This window comes from Apus apus, chromosome 2, assembly GCF_020740795.1.
Source record: "Apus apus isolate bApuApu2 chromosome 2, bApuApu2.pri.cur, whole genome shotgun sequence".
NCBI classification, from domain to species: Eukaryota; Metazoa; Chordata; class Aves; order Apodiformes; family Apodidae; genus Apus; species Apus apus.
Window position 1 is genome coordinate 136,682,057 of NC_067283.1, and position 20,461 is coordinate 136,702,517.

The 20,461-nt window shown below is 34.6% G+C and overlaps 1 protein-coding gene across 50 annotated transcripts in view; it reads left to right on the top strand.

Moving 5' to 3' along the window:
- The window catches only part of RIMS2 (regulating synaptic membrane exocytosis 2), a 470,125-nt gene that overhangs the window by 268,871 nt on the left and 180,793 nt on the right, over positions 1–20,461 (top strand). For 27 of the 50 annotated variants that reach the window (XM_051611538.1, XM_051611532.1, XM_051611539.1 and 24 more), the window contains 3 exons: positions 2,241–2,371; positions 5,057–5,228; positions 5,775–5,928. In XM_051611538.1, the coding sequence (XP_051467498.1) occupies positions 2,241–2,371; positions 5,057–5,228; positions 5,775–5,928 (457 nt within the window). Of the gene's footprint in view, positions 1–2,240; positions 2,372–5,056; positions 5,229–5,774; positions 5,929–12,983; positions 13,011–20,461 lie in introns of all 50 variants that reach the window. The other 23 variants (XM_051611522.1, XM_051611504.1, XM_051611510.1 and 20 more) reach the window with 1 other exon arrangement.

Sequence of the window (20,461 nt, forward strand, 5' to 3'; positions counted from 1 at the left end):
CACTCCCAGTTTCTTCCTTTCTTCTCTTTGCATCCAAGTCAAATGACTTCTTGAGTTACAAGTACCTATGCTCTGTTAGCAGTGTGAGTACAGGAAGGAGAGATCATTCTGGTCATAATACTGCCTCCTGACCTTTTCTGTAAGAAGCCAAATTACAGTGAAAATATGCCCATAATGTACAAGTTTTTTCAAATATTTTTCAGAACATTAAGAGAAAAGTAGAAGTTGTAAGTTAATGTGAATTTCAAGCTCTTGTTCCAAAACACAGTTGTCCGAGCATCTCAAAGAAATGATATCAGGCTGTTTAACTTTCTGCGAGTCATTCTCTAATATTTTGGCTGGAGTTATATCATAAAAATCCAGTCTGAAACAAATACAGTGAAAAAATATTTTCCTTGAATATGAACACATAATTCAGGTTTTATTTTTTGCACCCATGTCTGAATTATCTCACCTTCACTCAGTCACAGTTTGTGATAGTGTCTGGGTAACAAACATATTGCATTCTGCATAAGAAGGATATTTTTTCCCAAAAATGCAGATGAAGACGGCTATCTTCAGTGCTACTTCACTTGGGGTGTGGGACTAGCCAAGTCTGCCCTTTGCTCAAGGACTCCCAAGACAGCCGGCAGGTGGATGCTTTTACTCTCAAAGAACATTTAAGTTGACTTACACTTCAGTGGTCATTAAAGCTTTGCTTTGGATTCAGACAGTTGGTGCAAAGCTTTCTGTTTGTGATCTGTACCTGGATGAAGATACCTACTAGTCCAGATAATTATTTTCTTTGCAGGAGTGTAGAAACAGCATCTAGACTCTTGAATCTAATGTATTTAGGAAAGTTTTTCTCATAGTTTTCTGCTCCAGTAGCCACAGATCTACTGTTGGTACCATAAACCTATAAAGTCAGTAGTTGGGCTAATGGCAAGTATCTTCCCCCTTTTAATATCCATTCAAACACTGCTGGCTGGTGGCTGCAGGAGTTGGAAGATCTAAAGTAGTGGAGAAGGAAGAAGTACACTGCCACTATTGGAACAAGTCGGTTTGTCTTAGTGTCATTACACTGAAGTGTAATGAATGGCAGAAAGCTAATTTAGCCTCTTGTTGGTTGGTCAAAAGTCTTGAAAATTGCATCAAGACCTTTCTTTAAGTGACTGAAATGTTGAAGAAATGCTATGACAGCAGGTGTCACCCTGTCTCTGAGATTATGTGAGATGGGCCCCACAGAAAGTGTACCTTCCCCTAATTATATTTATCTTACCTAGGGTATATTCATGCCTAAAGTTGCAGTGCTTGGTTAGGTGTGGAGCTGGGCATTATCCCCTCTGTTACCCTTAGTTTCAGACAGGGTCAGTGTTTTCATTTGAATGTCCTAGTTTCTTCTCTGTCTCAGGCAAACGTCCCATGAAAAGAGCCTCCTCTATCAGCTGTAGTTAATGACACTGCAGTGGTACTACCATTTAATGACTCACTGGCTATTTGGAAAGTTTTATTTCATCCTAACTTGACCACTTACCCCTTCCACAGTGAGTGCTCTAAAGTATGTATTATCCTTTCCTTGGATAATGTATTTGCAGCTATAGTATTCAAACTGAAACAGCTAAATAGCAGTTTCTAATGAATGCAGTTAAAAACAATAGCAAACCAAGTCTAATAATAATAATTTTTATGGATGAGTAATATTAGGCTTTGCCTTGTTGTTGCTGAGTTGGACTGTGAAGAGGGTTGGACTTATGAGCCTCCCTGTCTTATAATTTCTGGGGGACTGATATGATTTCAGCATGAGTCTCTGCACCATAAAAAAAAAATAAGATATTAGAAATATTTATGGTCTTATCCCATAGTCTTTCCAGCACAACAGGACATGAAAAATTCATTCATTCATTGTGCATAAACTCCTCAGAAATGTGTATCTATGAATACCATACATCAGTAATGCAAATAATACAGTATCACTGCCAAGAGAGGGAAAAGCTAATCAGAGCACCATGAGAAAAACAATTAGTATGAAATAACTGTACAGGTTTGTTGTTTTTTTTTAAAAAGAGTAATTCCTGGTAAATACTGAAGCTATTAAAGTATAAATTTATTTTTTTGCTTTGTTATAAATACAAAGTAGAACATGATGTTTTCTGCTTAAGTAACCAATACAAATAGAAGCATATAAGTAAAATTAATTTAAAGGATTACTATGCTACTTTGCTGTAGAAATGAGTTAACTAACTAATATTTTCTCATTACAGATAAAACTGTGGTATGACAAGGTTGGTCATCAGTTAATAGTGACAATATTGGGAGCAAAGGATCTTCCTTCAAGGGAAGATGGGAGGCCAAGGAATCCTTATGTTAAAATTTACTTTCTTCCAGACCGAAGGTAGGATGAACACAAAGACAAGGAACATTTGAGTAAGAATTAGTCTGATACTCAGATGGCATGGGCAGCAGAGTTTACTGGTAATGCATATGCAAAAGAATCTTATGGTTTGGAGGCTCTTTACTGAACGTGCTGTGTGGCAGCAATGTGTCTTTGAATACTTAACACAAACTCACTGTCACTGGATATTTTATTAAATACTGAATAGAGGAGGAAAGGTAAACATCTGTCATGGCATGGGGTTCTGTTGTTTGTAAATAATTTTGTTAGTGTTTTATAATGCCCTTATTTACTATGACAATTATTCCTGTCTAGTGCAAAGAAAATGCTACAAAGTTAGGTTCACAAATTTCTGGCCTATTTAGTCCAGCAGTGTGGACATCTGAAACCCATAATTTCAGAAGACAGTATAAGTGAGTTAAGACTAAAGGGAACTCAGCTGACAACCCCCAGATGCACCTTGAAAACTTTCCCCAAAGCACAGGATTTATATTAATCTGGACTGATATTATAGATATATTTAGGGAAAATTAAACTGCAGTAAGGACCTTACTCCTGAATAGCTCCTTCGTTTTCAGTCCATGATTTTCTGCCATTTCCACTTACATGGTGGGAAGACCAGCAAAGGGGATAATGAATTCCCCAGCTGATTTTTTTAAATTGTCATTTCCTCAGATTGTATCAGTAGGGGAAAACATTTAGCTTTATTTTGTAGTGTATCAGTGAAATAATTTACCCTGTCTCAGTTTATAGAAGATTGATCAACAGATTGCTTAATCTGTAGCATAAGATGTAACTTTATATTTTTACATCTTTTGCTTTTCCTAATTTCTAAAATGGGGAGGTGTTAATTATCTTCAGCACCAAATTACTTCAGCAGGAATTAAAGCTAATCAGTGTTTTGGAAAATACTGCTTTTCCACTTTTATACTGTACAATGTGCTGTATCATTGATGAAAACAAGATTTTGGATTGAATATCTTGAGCTCATCAGTATTTGAACTGTTGGACTAGATTCTTAGTTTATTCAAATTGCTATAGTGTATTTGGAGTTGCTGAAGCTGTGCTAAACTGACAATCAGATCTGCTTAAATTCTCTTACCTGCTTTTTCAAGATTAAGTAAGCTACCAAAAATATCTGTGTCGTAATGCTTCACAGCGTAAGTTGTAAGAACTAAAAATACATGGAAGAAAAATATTTAATTAAATACTTCCAAGGATACAGATACAAAAAGGTTATATAAAATGAAACTTGTATTATGCTATGCTGGTGTTTCCCTATTATGTGAAGAATACTGTATGTATTGTCTATCCCTCATATAAGAATCAGCAGTTTGTCTTTTGAATTGCGGGGTTTTTTCTGACATGCAAATTAATGTTAATTTCCTCAGAAGTAAAAGCTAAGTAAGCAATATATATTTGTTGTGTACTTGCAGAAAATGTGCTAGAGGTAAAACACACTTAAATAAGTCAAGCATCAAATTAGATGAAGATACTGAACTGTTTTTGATTAAACAAATTTCATTGAAAAAGCTTGTCCAATCTAACTTATTTCTGTTCTCAAGGATAAACAGTTCTTTAGTTTAATAGAAATAAATAGATTACTTTGTTTTTACAATGTGTCTAAAATATTTCTTAGTTATTATTTGATCCAGCTTCTGTTTCAGAAATACAATAACTGTATTACAGTTGCAAGTATTAGCAAACAGACTGTATCTGCATTGCCATATTAAAAAATCCACATCAGTTAGTATCACAGTTGCATTATACAGCAATCAGCAGGTTTGCAATTAAGCATTGTTATGAGAACTCTAGTCAGTATTCTCAGTAGGAGGCGTGTGGGTGTTTTCCAGTGAATCGTGTTTCCATCAGAAAAAAAAATATTTCAAGCAGAAATATTCTGCAAAACACATTGCTCTGAACAACACCCTGGAGCCAGAACCAGGACTTCCTTGTTAGCCTTGCATGGAGACCTCACTGGGCTCCACAACTTAAGGTTAACCTTGTAGTGGAGATCCACCTTCCATCTGGGTGGGTACTTGAGGTGACCCAAAGGATTTCAGGAGCTGTTTTGAGAACACTGTTCCTTCCAGTATTGCTGGAAAAAGACATGTAACTCATTTTCAGGGCTTCTGGTTTCCCAGCTGTGGTCAAAAAATCCCTGTGAAGAAGGCCCTGCACCACCCACAGCTCCCTGACTCTTCCTTCATGCAGGCCAGTGGCTCCCCTGGCTCTGCAGTTTAAGAGTCAGATGCTGCCGGACTGGAAGTTCAAATGAACCAGCTGGCTCATTTATCTGAAAACCAATTTGCTGTGGCCAATATTGTTGGCATACATGTTCTACCATCAGATTCTGTCTCAAAGAAATCGCACTTACAGAAGTATATTTTGCTTTATAAAATGCTATTTCCAAAACAAGCATATTAAAGCATTTTTGTTTCTTAAGGAACTTAAAACTGGAATAGGCACAAGAACTGGAAATCACCTAGTTTTATTTTTTAATATGAAGTTATAAATTATCCTCAATATATGTCATGAACTTTATCATAAAAGACTAATCCCATGTAGTATATAGTGCCCATAATACTACAAAATATACTGCTGATTTAAGATTTCCTACTTTCCATGATATACTTATTACAGTATAACAGTCTTTTGAACATTTTTTAATTGTTTTCTCTTCAGTGATAAAAATAAAAGAAGAACAAAAACAGTAAAGAAGACATTGGAACCTAAGTGGAATCAGACATTCATTTATTCTCCAGTTCATCGGAGAGAGTTTAGAGAACGAATGTTAGAAATTACTCTTTGGGACCAAGCACGAGTTCGAGAGGAAGAAAGTGAATTTTTAGGAGAGGTATTAAATTATTGGTAGTTATTATACTAATACAATTGCTCACATATTCATGTCTAGATACAATATATTTGAAAAAAAAAAAAAAAAAAAAAAAGCAAAGCTAAACTGGTTGATGTTGTAGTAGTTGTCCTTATTTCACTTAATAGTAAATGGTGATCTGATACCACGTGCTACTGACATAAGATTCTGGGGTTTTTTGTTTTAGTACAGCATGCACATGGTTTCTCAATTTCTTTTAGAATTGTTTGTGAAAATCCACACTGTACATAGTTACATTTTTCCAAAATGTTGGAATGTACTGACTAACTTACTGCAAGATATGTGAATGTTGTGAAAGTTGTCGTAAGGTAATAAAGGTTTTGTGAAAGGTTTTTGGTCTATTTAGTGTTGCAAAAGGCAACTCCTTTCATCTTAAATGAAGGTTTTAATAAAATTTCAAAGTTCTTTACAATAAGAGAATAATAGAATAAGATTTATGAACATACCTAATTTTAAATGTTCTGTTGTGTAATGCTTTCCTATTTTTAACTGTGCTTTCTTTTTTAGATTCTTATTGAGTTAGAGACAGCATTACTAGATGATGAGCCTCACTGGTACAAGCTTCAAACACACGATGTCTCTTCATTGCCACTTCCCCATCCCTCACCATATTTGCCACGCAGACAACTCCATGGCGAGAGTCCCACGAGGAGGTTACAAAGTAGGCTGTTAGTTTTACTAACTAACTACTATCTATTTCATTTTCATTCATGTGTGAAGTATATTGAATTCCAGCAGATGGGCAGCTGACAGAATTTGTGTATTCATTTGTAGCTGTTATTGATTTGATCGTTTATGATTTCTGACATACTACAAATGGAAATATTGAAAATAGAGTATATACAATGTGCTAATAAAAATAGACACAAAAGAATAAAACAGTAAAGGGTGAAGATCTGTTTCCATAATACTTCATTGTTTCTCTAGTTTTACTAATGAGTACTGCCAGTCATTCAAAACTATCCTTCACTAAATTAAATTTGTAAAATGTCAGTTGACACTGATAGAAAAAGCCAAAAAACAACAAAATAAACAAACAAACAAAAATTAACAACCCAAAAACTATTTCTAAGAATTCTGATTGTTTTTTTTGGTGTGTGCCAGTGTATATGAGCGCATGTGCATATGTTACACACAAACTCACAGAAAAATATGCACATGTAGCAACACAAACAAGCTTGGATATTTCAGACATTCTATGTGGATTTCCTATTAAATTATCCCTTGTATATGAGTATTTAAAGTAGATGACAGTTGCTGTGTCTGTGCACTGGATGGTGAGAAGAATTAAAATGCTCCATATCATAATATTCAGAGATAGATATGTTAAGAGAGAGTTACAGTGCAGAGCCTTCAAGCTGTAAGATTAGACTTACCTGGATAAGGAGGAAAGAAATGATGGTTAATAGGTAAGGAGTTCAGTCGTCTTCAGTCTTCTCTAGTACTATGCCTGTTGTTTAAGTGAAGTTTTAAAATTATATTTCTTCTGTCTCTTCTGCTACCTTGTAAAACATTTTAGAAAGTAAAATTTTCCATGTAAAATAATTTCTACAGAGCAGCTGGACATTTCAGTATCTGTTTGTATGTGAAGGTAGCAAAATTATGGTTTCCAGGAAATATTCAGTCCTGTCCAATAAATAACTGCAGTGAAGAATGAATAAAACAGTAACTACTTTAATTTGGGAAAGATTGTAGTAATATGTGACTAAAGATCTGCTCAATTATATTGACTCAAATTTTGAAAGTCCGTAATTTTGTTTTAATATTAATATTAGTAATGTGCTCAACTGAACCATCTTCTACTCCTATATGGAAATGTAGAGGGAAGGACTTATCAAAACTTCTGATTTTGTGGAACACTAAGATTTGGTGAAGTCCTGCTTTTCAATGACAATTATATAGTGTGACTGTTCTCAGAGTGATGCTTTGACACTTTGAGGTTCTAAAAACTTGATCCAAATAAGCAGTGTCAGATGTTTGCTATGATTGCTGGAGAATTCACGTACTCCTAAAATAAATGATGCTATTTGCATTTGTACTGTGATTAGGATCCCACACAGAAGGATTTTCCCTAGTGTCCCTAATGTCCTGGTAATATATGCACCTCTTGAATATTTTTCAGTTTAAACAGGTGGTTTTACATGTACAGAACAAGATATCCTGGAATTAAAATCTGTCCTTTTTGGGGCCTAGAAAGGCATCCAAATGGAAATTTAGCATCTGGTCAGAGTTCTGTGATGGTAGCAGAATCCACTTAGCAGTTAAAAACATACCTTGTTTTTGTTTTGTTTTGGTTGGTTTGGTTTTAAATTGGCCTCACACCTCTGAAATGGAAATAAAAGTATTTCTGGGTGTTCAGGGAGGTCTTATCAGAGTTATAGAGAACTCAGTTGGACAAGACCATAAGCAATGTAGTATAAATTGGCCAAGCCTGAATGAAGAGGTGACCTCCAAAAACCCATTCCCAACTTAAATGTCATCAGCAGTGGACTGATGAAGGGCAGACACACCATATGACTGTTTACCTTCACTAAGTAAAATATTGATAGTATGTTAATAACATATAGAAGTCTGGTTAATTTCCTTGTTGTTGTTGTTGTTTTTTGTTAGACCCGTCTAACATGTTTGTCTATCTTTTTAATGCACATTAGAACACTCTTACACAATTGGCTGATTTCAATTTCTGGGGCTGCAAAATCTGAGCAGTTCAGTCCTCCCACCTTTAGTTCATTACTGTGATGCCTCTATCTGTAGAATTTGTGAGTACAATATGAAATACTTTATTGCATGCCCCCCCAAAATTGTTAGTGTGAGAAACGAGAGATATATTTTGATTACAAAGTTGTTTGTTGTCTGTATAAATACACATCTACACGTCTGAGCTTTCTTATCTTCATAATTGCCAAGTTGCTATAAATACATAGATTTGAAGACAAGAGTTACAAATTATTCTCTGAAGGTAGTTTAAAAGAACCACCTACACTTACCACTTACTTCTGTTCTTTTTAATATCACTGAATTGTAGTGTTCGTGATGAAAGCAGACTGTCAGCCCTGAAGGCTGAACTCCTGTATTTACAGATAGCCAGTAGCAAAGTGCACACTTCGCCACAGAGCCCATATGCCATTTTTTAGGAACCAGATTTCAAAGACAGTAGCTTAGCTTCTGCATATGTTGTAATACTGACTGATGTATGCCAGCTGTCCATCTTTTCTTGCCCAGTCCTCTGATCCATACAATCCATTAATTTCCTGTTGATGAAGGATCTTTATCATGCTTTTCCTTTATATTTTTGAAAGACATCTACTTCAAGAGTGGACCTAATATAGAACATAGGATTATGGATTACTAGGTTTTTCAGATAATTACATTTCAGATTTTCATAACCTGACTGTTTTTCAACCAAATAGTGTATTTTAAACTTTGTCTTATGTGAAATTTGAGAATCAACCATACACTGAGAATTACAGACAGCATTAACTGGAATTACAGACAACCTGAAGTTCATTTTATATTGCCTCTGAAAAGAGTTTGTAAAAAGAAAGAAAAAATATTATTTTTTAAAAGATTTGGGAGTTGTTGGTTAGGCCACAGTTTTATTATTCCATTTGACATTAGATAAGAGGCTTACTACAGATTACATTGCAAACTTAATGTGGTTTGAATGTTGTGTTCATAGTTATTAGGATCAATGGGATGGAAGTTAGTGTTACTATTTACTGAGAACTGATAGAGAAATCAAGCAGGGTTTATACCATGGGATCACAAATAAAAAATTACTTCCTCTCTGTGTAGCCCAGAGTACAGAGGTAACAGACAAGAAATTGGATAAGAGAGGTTCCTATTCAGTCTTTTACAATTACATCCATGTAATATGGGCATTTGTGCAGTGTGAGCTGGTACTGTTTAGTTAATAAATAATCCTCAGTTATTGTATATTTTGAAGAACAAGAATTGGGTTTAGTTTTATATTGAGTCTGAATTTGTTTTAGAAGCAGATTTTGTTTTACTTCAAGTATTTTAAAAATTTCCCGATTACTTAGGATTAAAGAGAAGCACTAGTTTCCTGAGTCAGATTTTGCGGCTTTAAAACCAATCTGTCTAAATTATTAATCTCCAGAGTGGGTACAGAGTGTAGATAACACCTAAGTGCCAAAACAAAGGAAGAAGCATATCTAAATAGAGCAGTGGAATAAGAGCTTTTAATTGCCAGGAGAATGCACAAAATAGTTTGGAAAAGAAAAGTGAAATTTTGTATTTTGTGCATCCTCAGTAGGAAAATAGTAGTTCTATGTGAGATAAAGTCTGCTGAAAACAATGTCAAAGAGATTTTAGAAATGCTAGTGTTTGGAAAGCAACTGAACATTGAAACAATCAGGATAAAAGTAATGGTAAAAATATGGACTGTGAAGTAACTTTCTTTTAAAGGGAATGTGACTTTCATTACTTAATTAAAGAATTAAAGTAGTGGATGACTTCTTTCACTGGATTTTGTGATTCCTATGGCATATAAAAAAATATGGAGGGAGAGAAATTACAGTATTTAAATTGTGAGGAAGAAAATTGAGTATAGTTATGTTCTATTAAGAAATCTTCATATTGTGTCAAAAAGTTACCTATAATATTCCTTTTCCAAATCTTACTTTAAAAAACTCTATAAAGCATAAGCATAAGCAAAGGTGTTTGAATCACATGTCAAGTTTTTCTCAGCTTTGTCATATTTTTACATTTTATGGAGTTAGACTATATTTTCTGGTGTAATGCTGAGACCTTGATGTGCTAAAAATTGTTACATCTCACTAGAAAAAACAAGTTCATAGACTGAATTCACAAGTAAAGGATCCCAGTGCTTATGAATCTTTGAAAAAACACTTTTAGATGGACTTGTTATTGTTGGGTGCTGAGGGTTGTTTTGTTTTGGTTTTTTTTAAGTTCTAACAGTTAATTTGTGCAGTTTTTCCGATAACTTTAATGTTAAAATTTTCTAGTCTGTATTGTAGAACATTAAGAGATACATTTGGTAGTACCAAATTCATTAAAATTTAACAATAATTAATTGCAATGTAACTGAAACTTCAGACTGTGAAATCTGAGCTCATGCATTTCAAACCTGTCTTCCAATGAAGGCTATTGACTTTTTTGAACTCAGTGGAGTCTCATTTTATTGCAGAATTAGGATGTTGCTGTATCAGCAATTTTCTTTTAGTTTCATGTGAATTTGATAAGTCAGTATGATAATATTGAATCAATTTCACTGAATTTTACTTGAGGGAATTATAATAATGCTGTTCAGTATTAGGTAAGCAAGTTGTACTTAATGGCAACATGCATCACTGACTTTTTTCAAATTATAATATGGAGTATTTTATGATCAGTGGCACAGACTATGAGTGATGAATGTTTTATAAGAATTTTACCCTAGAGAGAAAGAATAACACTTATTTTTATCTTTCATGCTTCTTCCTTGATTTTTCCTTTCTTTTATAGAGCACAGGCATTGGGCATTTTATCTTACTTTGCATGCATTGCTGTTTTGTTCATAGAATATGTATATATATACCAGTATTACATTTATTACACACCTATGATTTATTATTTATATTTATCTTACGTCTATGGTTTATTAAATACTTTAATTAAAAGGTATTTAACATGATACAGGGGTGTCTGAAAGGCCTTAAACTGACAAGGTATTTTTCTTTTCCCTATTTATTTAAGATGTCAATTCTGGACTGCTTGAAAATTTTAAAATACATTTTATTTAATTATAATTACACTACAAAAAGGCTTAAAATCCTATTTTGAAGCTGTTTAAGGGAATTTGATTATTGTTGCTCTGGTTACTTGATAGAATCATGTTATTAAACTACTCTTCTGTCATGTAATGGTGTGAGAAAAACAATATTCTCTGTTGAAATATCTCAGTGGATAAGGTAAAGTATCCCTGCTAAAAAGTCATTAAATAGCAGGACAGGAGACCTTTAAAAAGATTCTAAAAGATATACATCCATACAGTATCTTCATTTTCTGGCTAAGTGTTGTTATTTTATTTTTTTAAATTTTTGAAGCATAATAAACATTCATATAACAGTGTGATGGTTCTGATGATGTTTTCAGATGGGTTTGATACTATTCTGACTTTTTCCTTCTATGTTGTAACCATACAGAAACAAATACAGCTTACTTAGGCCTGACTCGCATTATAATATCAGTATATTTACATTCTTGTGCTCTTAAATAATCTCTACCTTCTATAGATATTTCCAGAAGTTAAATTCAGAAAGTCCGTAATTTTTAATTATAGAAATAATTTTTAAACTGTTCTAAGTGATTTTTTTTTTTTATAGTACTCCTGAACCTTTGGTGACTTTCTGATGCTGCTGAAATAAACTAGAAAACTTCCCAGTACTCAAATTTTCATAATTTTGCAGCCAAAGGAGAATCAGTTTTTAATGAAATTCAGAACTGGAAGAGATTAGTACCAAGAAATAAAAATTGGAAAAATTATGCAGTAAAGCTCACATCTAAAAGTTTGTAAAAGATGGTGAAAAAAAACACTGTTACTCACTTTGAAATTATATAGCTTCATGGAATTCTGGATCTGAGACATAAGAATTATTTATTTTAACAAGAAACACCATTTGAAAATATAGTTAGAGATTGTAAATAGTAGATGATTTAATATGGTCTACATATTGAAATAGTTAGTGTATGAATATCAGGAAAAGTGTGATTTGCCAGAAGGTACCGAGTCATCCAGTGAATTCTCAACAGCATGAGTTGGAAAGTGAAATTCCATTTTTTCTCTAACACTATCATATCCCATTATCTTAGGTGCATTATTTACTCATGGACTGTCACTTTAATATTTTAGATAGTGTCTGTGAGCTGTTTAGCTATAAGGAAGAAAAACATTAGTAATGTCTCTGTAATGGCAAGATACTATTTATGTTGTTCTGACCTCCTGGCTTCTTCCCATTACCTCATGGAAGTCACATTTACAAAATCTGGAAACGCTAAGTAACAATTCACGTTTCCATAAATGTCCACAGGTTTGGTTGCTATTATATTGTCAATTTTAGAAAAAAATGCTGAACCGTATGGAAAGCTAAAATGCATAAACCATCCAGACTTAAGGAAAGCAAGGAATAAATCAGATATTGGAAGTATTTTTGTGCTCACATCAGGACTCATACATTTGCTGGTAACAATGACATGTAGAGAATCTATTCATATATTTATGAAATCAAGATTTAGCTTTAGACAGAAGGTTGACTGGAACATAATTTCTGAGTATGTTAAATTTAGAGTAGGTTTCATATCTACATCTCGGGAAAATTCTACTTCCTGCCAAGAGCAGTGTGCAGTAACTTTTAAGGGTAGCAGCTTATATTAAATGCTTAGTTGAATGTGCATTTTGCCCTTAAAAAGTTAAAAGCTTATAGTAAACATGCAGTTATATTTCAGAACTGGAAATGACTACAGTATCCTCTGTGACCACTGTGCATAAGTCTTGATAAAGAAGTGACTGGTATTTTTGTGGTTTAGTTTCTCCTAGTTGAATTTTCTTGTTTTGAATAAATGTGGGCTACAATATCAAATTCTTCACTTTCAAGCAGCAATTATAATGAAGTTTAAGGTTCTCATCATCCCTGTTACATGTATTGATTCATATATTTTCCCTGACACAACTTCATTTCAATATTTGTTTTCCAGATAAAGGCTTATATTCATATAATTCAGGTAAATTTTTTTTTCAGCATGGCAGAAATGCTTATTGCTTCCATATGTATGCAAATTGGAATTTGGTATTTTATTGGTGTGCTTTTGCTACCTATTGTGCAGATGCTTAATTGCTTAAATGTTCCTTGGCTTTTCTTGTCTGCTTTTCAGTCATAGGTCTTTTGTTGGCTTTTGCTGTCTATTAATATCTCAGTATTGATATTAAAGCAGTATTGCAACACTATACTTGCTTTGCCTGCCTTTATGTTAGGTAGGGCTTTGGTAGGAAAACTGTAGTGAGCTTTTTCAACTATACTAGGAAAATGCTATTTTGATCAAGCTATATCAGAAGAACCACAGTTATATTACTGCAGCTTGAGAACAAGTGTAAGTATTTTTAGAATACAGAAGTGAAGTACTGGCAATGTTGGTATTTATACTGATGCATAGTTTTACGATTTCTTTTTTATTTAAATACCCAGTTACAAATCTACTTGCTATAGCTGAGAAGTTTGCCTTAATTAAATATAAATAAATTAATAATGCACAGTTTTTACAAGCTTCAATTTTGTAGTGCCTTTCTTGTGGGACTTCTTGAAGTTCCTGCAATTTTTATTACAGGCATCACTTTGAGAATTGGTTCATCTAATAATCTTTTAGTTATATTTAAAAATAGAAGCACACATCGTTAAGAATATAGTTCCAATACAATGGTGGAGGGAAACAAAAAGACACGGGATGTTTGTTGAGAGGAGTACTAATAAAACGTGGTTTCCATTACATCTACCTTTAGTATCCCATGTTTCTTTTACTCCATTCTCTATTGAAATAATCCCACATTCTTTTCATGTTTTACAATATCTTCACATGGGAAGAGACCATGTGGACTGTGGTGACTCTGGGCTTGTGCATATGTGGATTAGCCAGAATTTTAGCTTGATAATGTTTCTTTTTCATTAGGATGTTCTGATTCTTCTCTCTTCTATCCAGCAACCATTTTCAAAGACCTGTAGGATTTGGTATTTATACTTCTCTGTCACTGTAGATGAAATTAGGCAAAGAACTTAAAAAACCCTCTATAAAGAAAAGGATGAAGTGATAGATTGACATGGAGATAGTGGGGCTGAATGATAAATTAGCTAACACAAAGAACTCTCAGGCACAGTCTGGATGAATATTCTTAAAACAGTTGTTGTGAGACTGATTTTAGGGTTGCTTATATGACGGCTTTGAACACAGAATAATTACAGTCTATGCTAAGTTACTTTAAGATGTTTTGAAGGTCTTCTGTGAGCTTCAGGCAAGGAGCTTATATGCATGCTTCACTACCCTTTGTTGTTTTAGTCCATTCTGATAATCATATTTGTTGGTCATATAGGCTTTATTAGAGTTTTGAACCTCGTATGTTGGTCTTCTCTAAGCCCACATCATAAATCTCAATGGGCATTATATAAAGCACAGAAAGTATTAATCTTACATTGTTTCTCCTGTATATTCATAATAGAGTGGAGCACAGCTCTGTGCCAGTTTTCAGCTGTCATGTAGAAGTAAGAAGATCTTTCAGAACTCTTCATAGTTCTTAGTTGCTTTGTAAGAAAATATTCATGTTTGCATGTTGTTTCATTAATTTGAAAGATTTCCAGTTATTTAGAATGTTGTTTTGGAAGGAGATGTGATTACGTTGAAATAGAATAGAACAGAACAGAATAGAACCACCTGACTGCTTCAGCGCTCACCAAAAGGTAAAGTATTTTATTAAATGCATTGTCCAAATGCATCTTAAACACTGACAGGCAAGGGACATCCAAATAAGGTTATCTGAAAATTTCTTCAGTGATTTCCAAATTCTTTTTATTCAGAAGTTGTTGGAACTTCCCGTGGCCACCAACACTGCAGCCCATGAATAGTTAACAATAAATAAGTATTTGATTCATAAAATGCAATAAAATAACTCACTTTTTTCTTCACATTTACTGATAGCCATGAAGATGAAAAACTGAAACATATTTTAGATTAAGAAACTATGGTATTTTAAATTTTTTTCTGCCTAATAGAAAATTGTAAATAGGAAAAATAGTAAAATACTAAAAATTAAAAATAATTTTACAATGAATGTTAAAAATAAAGGGCTTAATGGTTTTTAGGGGAGTGGGGGGGGGGGGAGGGGGGAGGGGTTCTTCAACCCTACAATAAAAGCTACAGTGCAAATGGTGTAAATTTCCAGCTCTAGTGTGTACATGCTTTTGCAGAATTGTCATGCCAGGTGTGATGGTAGCCTGTGCAGCAGCAGTGGGGAAGCAGTAGGTAGGTGCAGGAGAGACAGAGGATGCTGAGGGTTATCATGTTCTGATGGGGAGATTCTCCACTGTACCAAAGGTAAACTGTGCCAGGAAAACAGTTTTATTGATAGTTTAAGGCTATAAAACTAAAACCTGCTTAAGTGAATAAGAATATACGTTTTGATTTCACTGGGATTGAAGTTATGCTGAATTAAGGCAATTTTTTATGTGTCTTGCATAGCTAATCATACAGCATGGGGTCTAATACGTCTTCAGTCTGTAGCTGTAATAGCCATTAATTCTGGCGGGAGGCATTCAGAAGTCCATATTTACAATCTCTTACCAGGCAGAGACAAAATGGTGATAATATTCCTAAGAATGTTTCATTTATAAACTATATTCCAGTGAAATGGCAGTGAGACTTAATTAATGACATTTTTCATGTTCAAAATCCATCAAAGAAAAAGTTTACTACATGCAAACCATTGACACCGATGTGTTTATTGGATGCACCCAGTGGCCCGAGTGTTACTTTTTACTGAATGTTGAATTTTTATATATAACTTTCTTGCTCTCAAACTAAATACCATATTTTATAACACGTCACACAGTTTAAGCTATTAATTAAAATACTAGATAGCAGTATCATTAACAATATTAATTTGGAATTATTTGTGAGAAGCTTCATTGTCACTTTACATGGATCAGCTATGAATTGTTCTTTCTCTGCTTTATGAGTTGTGGTTCAAATTACTTTGATAATGAAGTGGTGTTTTGAAAGGTGGGACCAAAGCCTAAATTTTCAAATTTACCTTGTCAATAGTCTAAAAAGAAAATTACTATCTAAAATTAATATATAGCAGGTGAAATTACTCTTTCAAAAGTTATAAAAAATATTAAACTAAGCTGCCAGCAATTATAAAGGTATTTTGAACACTCATTTCAAGACAGGATTTTGAACTGTGCACTTTCAAGTTTGTTCCTGTCCTGATTTGACTCAGGTTGGGCAATTAAACCAGAGACAACAATGCTCTCGATCCCCTTCCCACCCAGGTAGGGAAGGAGAGAGAGAATGAGAGAGAGACTCTGGATTGAAAACTAAACTACACAGCTTTAATTAAACACTAATGATAAAAGAAAATATGTACAATGATTTACAAATATGTTCAGGTATGTACAAACCCCTGTTGCCTCCCCTCACCCCCAGCGACTCCCACAGCATCTCCTGAGCTTTGAACAGTCCTGAAAAGTTCCAGAGCTGCAGGAGAGAGAGCAGAGTGATGACAGTCAGGAGAGCTTGAGCCTGGGGGTCTATGGTGATGGATGGACGGAGTCCTCCCTGGACACAGGCCATGAATGGAAGAGAAGGGAAGGAGAAGCGGGAAGGAAGTTGTCTTCTGTGATCTCTGACCTTCCTCTGAGCTCACGTAGATATATGAAATGGAATATCTCTGGCCAATTCAGCCTCCTACGGGGGGGGGGTCATAGACCTCTCCGTAGTGTCTGAGCCAGCAGAGTAAAGGTACGACCTTGGAGTCCCGGCAATAACATAAACATTCTGGTGTTATCTGTCCCAGCTTACTGAAGGAAAAAAACCACAACCGGTAAAAGGAAAAGTGACTTCATCCTGGCTCAAACCAGGACAGTTCCATATCTGAAGTTAGTAGAAGACATTTTTCCTTTACGTATTACATATTTCAGGTGGAACTTCTTGACGTTATGTATTTAATTGACGTTTCCTTACTCCATTCTTCCTGAAAACATTGATTTCCAAAGATAAAACCAAGTAATTACTTCTGGTTTACATTTCTTGTGACTTCTTAACTGTCATTTAAATTTACATTTATAAGTAAATGTGAAATATTACTTAGATGTGATTATTTTTCAGTTTGTTGAAGTCTGTTTGTAGAGTTGGCTTAAAGGCAGCCTCTGCTTGAGGAGATAGAATAGATGAACTGATCTGAACAAGCTTCATATCTTGTCTTACAGATAGTTTTTGTATTTAAGGAATCTCAGCTGTTACAACAGCCTCTCCTTTTTGCAGTAACAAAGGCAATTGTTGAAAGCCCTGAAATCTGATTCTTCTCTTTACTCTACTCTTTCTTTACTTCCATCCTTAGGGCAGGTCTCGATCCTGGCCCCTTCACTTTTCGATACTCCCACACTTCCTTGCAGCTTGAATGGGAGTGAAGACAGAGGTCTGTGTACAAAAAGCAAAGACAAAGATAGCCTCTGTATCTCGGAAGGATGTATGGAGTCGAGGTGTTAGGAAATTCTGGAAAAGAGGGATGCAACTTGAGGGGACAGAGAGAGCAAGAGACCCCTGTCTTTTATACCTGTGGTCCATTGAAGCTTCTTAGTCTCTCTTTTCTACCAGATGTATCCTGTGACTACAACAATGTATAATTTTAGCTTTGAAACTGGGAAGTCTAGGGCCTACTGTGACAAAAGCTGGCTATTTTCATCCTCAAAGATGCAAATCTTTTCTCCAGAACACAGAAAATAGTATTCTAAAAACATGTAAAAGCAGATGTACTTAGCTGTAAATATAAACATACATAAATATCCATCTCAGTTTTAATTAATTAGATTCATTCATAAGGATGAATTAGAAGATCAGTAAATGACATTCATTTAAATGACAGTTGATTCAGCCCTCTTACATCTTGCATGATACAAACCCTTCCAAGCATCCATGTGATGAGCATCAGCAAACTGCTCATTTGCCCTCATACGCTCCCATTCCACAGTCCTCTCTCTCTGGTAGAGCCTGAGGGATGTTATTGGCATCTCCACACAGCAGCCACAGTTCCGCTGCCAGATCAGTACCAGGGTTACCAGAGGCCAGAACAGCACTCATCTGCACTTGTTTTTGGGGACTTCTGCCTTTTGGATCCCATCCAAATCCCAGCCAAACTAGTAGGATTCTCTTACTTTGTGTTTAGTCACAATTATTGCCCTTGGTTAATTATTTTGTTTAGTGGCTAAGGAGAATGGAGACTAATTCTTGTGCTCACTAGCATGTATATCATGCCACTAGAAGGCTCTGCTGAAATGGCAGGAGCAACAGTGTCACAGGTGGAATGGATGGTCTTTCTCTGGGAAGCAAGAGTGATTTCATTGGGCCTCTGTGATACTATAATTAAAATAATCAGATTGAATTTTGTATATGCCAGAGTTAATTGCTTTTAGAAATCCTGGTTCTCAGAAAGTCCATTAGGAGGCTGAAAACTTCTCCTTCACTCCTGCCCTCATTTTTCAGATTTTCTCAAGTGCTAATTGTGGTCACTTTCTTGCTATTTCTTGTTTTAGAGAAGGACTTCTTATTTCTTTCCTTTCTTCCACCCTTTTGCAGTATGGCTAAACTCTTAACAATAAATTGAACTAATAATTCTACTGTAAGAATTACAGTTTCCTTGTACTAATTTTAATTTCCGGTTTGCGAGGAAATCCCCAACCTTTACTGCAATTAAAAAACAATTATTAACATTGCTCTACTGGAAATCCATAATCTAATGGCAGGCTAGATTGTGTTTTCTAAGAATTGAGATATATTACACTTATACCATTTTCTAGTTGAATAATTTTAATTGAGAAATTTTTATGCCAAAATATATAGTCTGCAGTCTAATTTATAAATTCATACACTCGCATCTTGATTGCTGCAATCACTTCTGACTTCTCATAAAAGGCACAGTAGAGCTAGAAATCATGCAAATACAGCAGAAGCAATCAGAAATATGGAACAGTTTGCTAATACAGCTCAAAAAATGACAAGACTGCAGGAGAATACAGAATGTTTGTTCACATTTCTCAGAATGCAAATCTGGGAGGGCATTGTCTGAAATAATGTAATAGAAATAAACCAGAGGGAAGTCTCTTTCACACAATGCAAAATTAAACTGCAGGACTTACTGACATAGCATATAATAGAGAATACTGTGACTCAAAAATAAATTATATGAATTTGTGGAGAATGGGTTGATTGGTAGCTTGTGGTAAACAGGTTGACATAGTAGAAGTCTCAGTTGCCAGGACCCCAGCCTGCTGAAAGCTATAAAGATGCAACACAAAATTTTTTACATACAGATTTTGCAGGCACACTCTTTCTGCTAAAAAGGGAACTTCCACTATTCCCTAGTGGATAGACAGATGTTAAACAGTCTGACAAATGACAGCATTTCTTATGATTCAAATAATTTCTAAAATTTCTTCAAATTGAAATTTCTTTTTGTTCTCCCAGTTTTCTGTTGGGAAAAGAGGGTAGGGATCCTTCTGTGCCAGTCACCCAGATAGAATAATAATAATTCTGGCTTTTCCTGGGCTTATTTAGGTTTGCTCTCCATTTTTACTGGTATTTGTGTGTGTGTGTGTGTTTCAGAACGAGCAATCCTGTGGTAGGAATAAAAAAATCTTGCATAAGATTGAAGGTTCAGTGACAACTAGATTAAAGCCTCTATATTCCAGTTACATATTTTCAGATGGCCAGAGAATTAGAATAGCCACACCATCTTGCTGAAGAACAGGGATTTTCACATTTAAAATAAGTAAATTAATAATTATCACTCACATGCCAGTACTTAATCCTGATCTCAGCCATCGAATGCTGTTTAAAAGATACTGCGGAAGACAGAAGTACAACTGACCTAAACACAAACTGACACATCTATTTGTCCCTCAGGACCTACATTTTGGCTCAAATTGTGGATGTGGAGTCTGCTCTTGCCAACTAAGCTCTAGCTATTTTGACAGGTGTACTCTTGTGGAGTGTTTAATAGTTTTCTTCCCCTAGAGGATCACAGAGATACTTTGTTTTGCAGGACACATGATGTGTGAAGCTGCCTGTTCTGATAATGCTTACTAAAACCCTAAAGAAAGTCTCACATCCATTTAATATAATTGCTGTTATTCATTTTTCTCGTATTCCAAGATTTTAGTGAGGGATTGTGCCTTAACTGTGATGCCAGTTTCTATGTAGAATATGTCTAGACATGAAGTATATGAAAATACTTCATAAAAGCAATGTTGTGGAGCTTTATTTCAGCATTTCATTGTATGTATATGACATTAACATTTAGCTGAAAATAATACACTAATACATTTGCAATAACATTAATAATTTTCCGTATATATTTATATTAATGACTTATTGTCTAGTATGAAATCCTTACATTTATTTAGGTATTCTTAGTT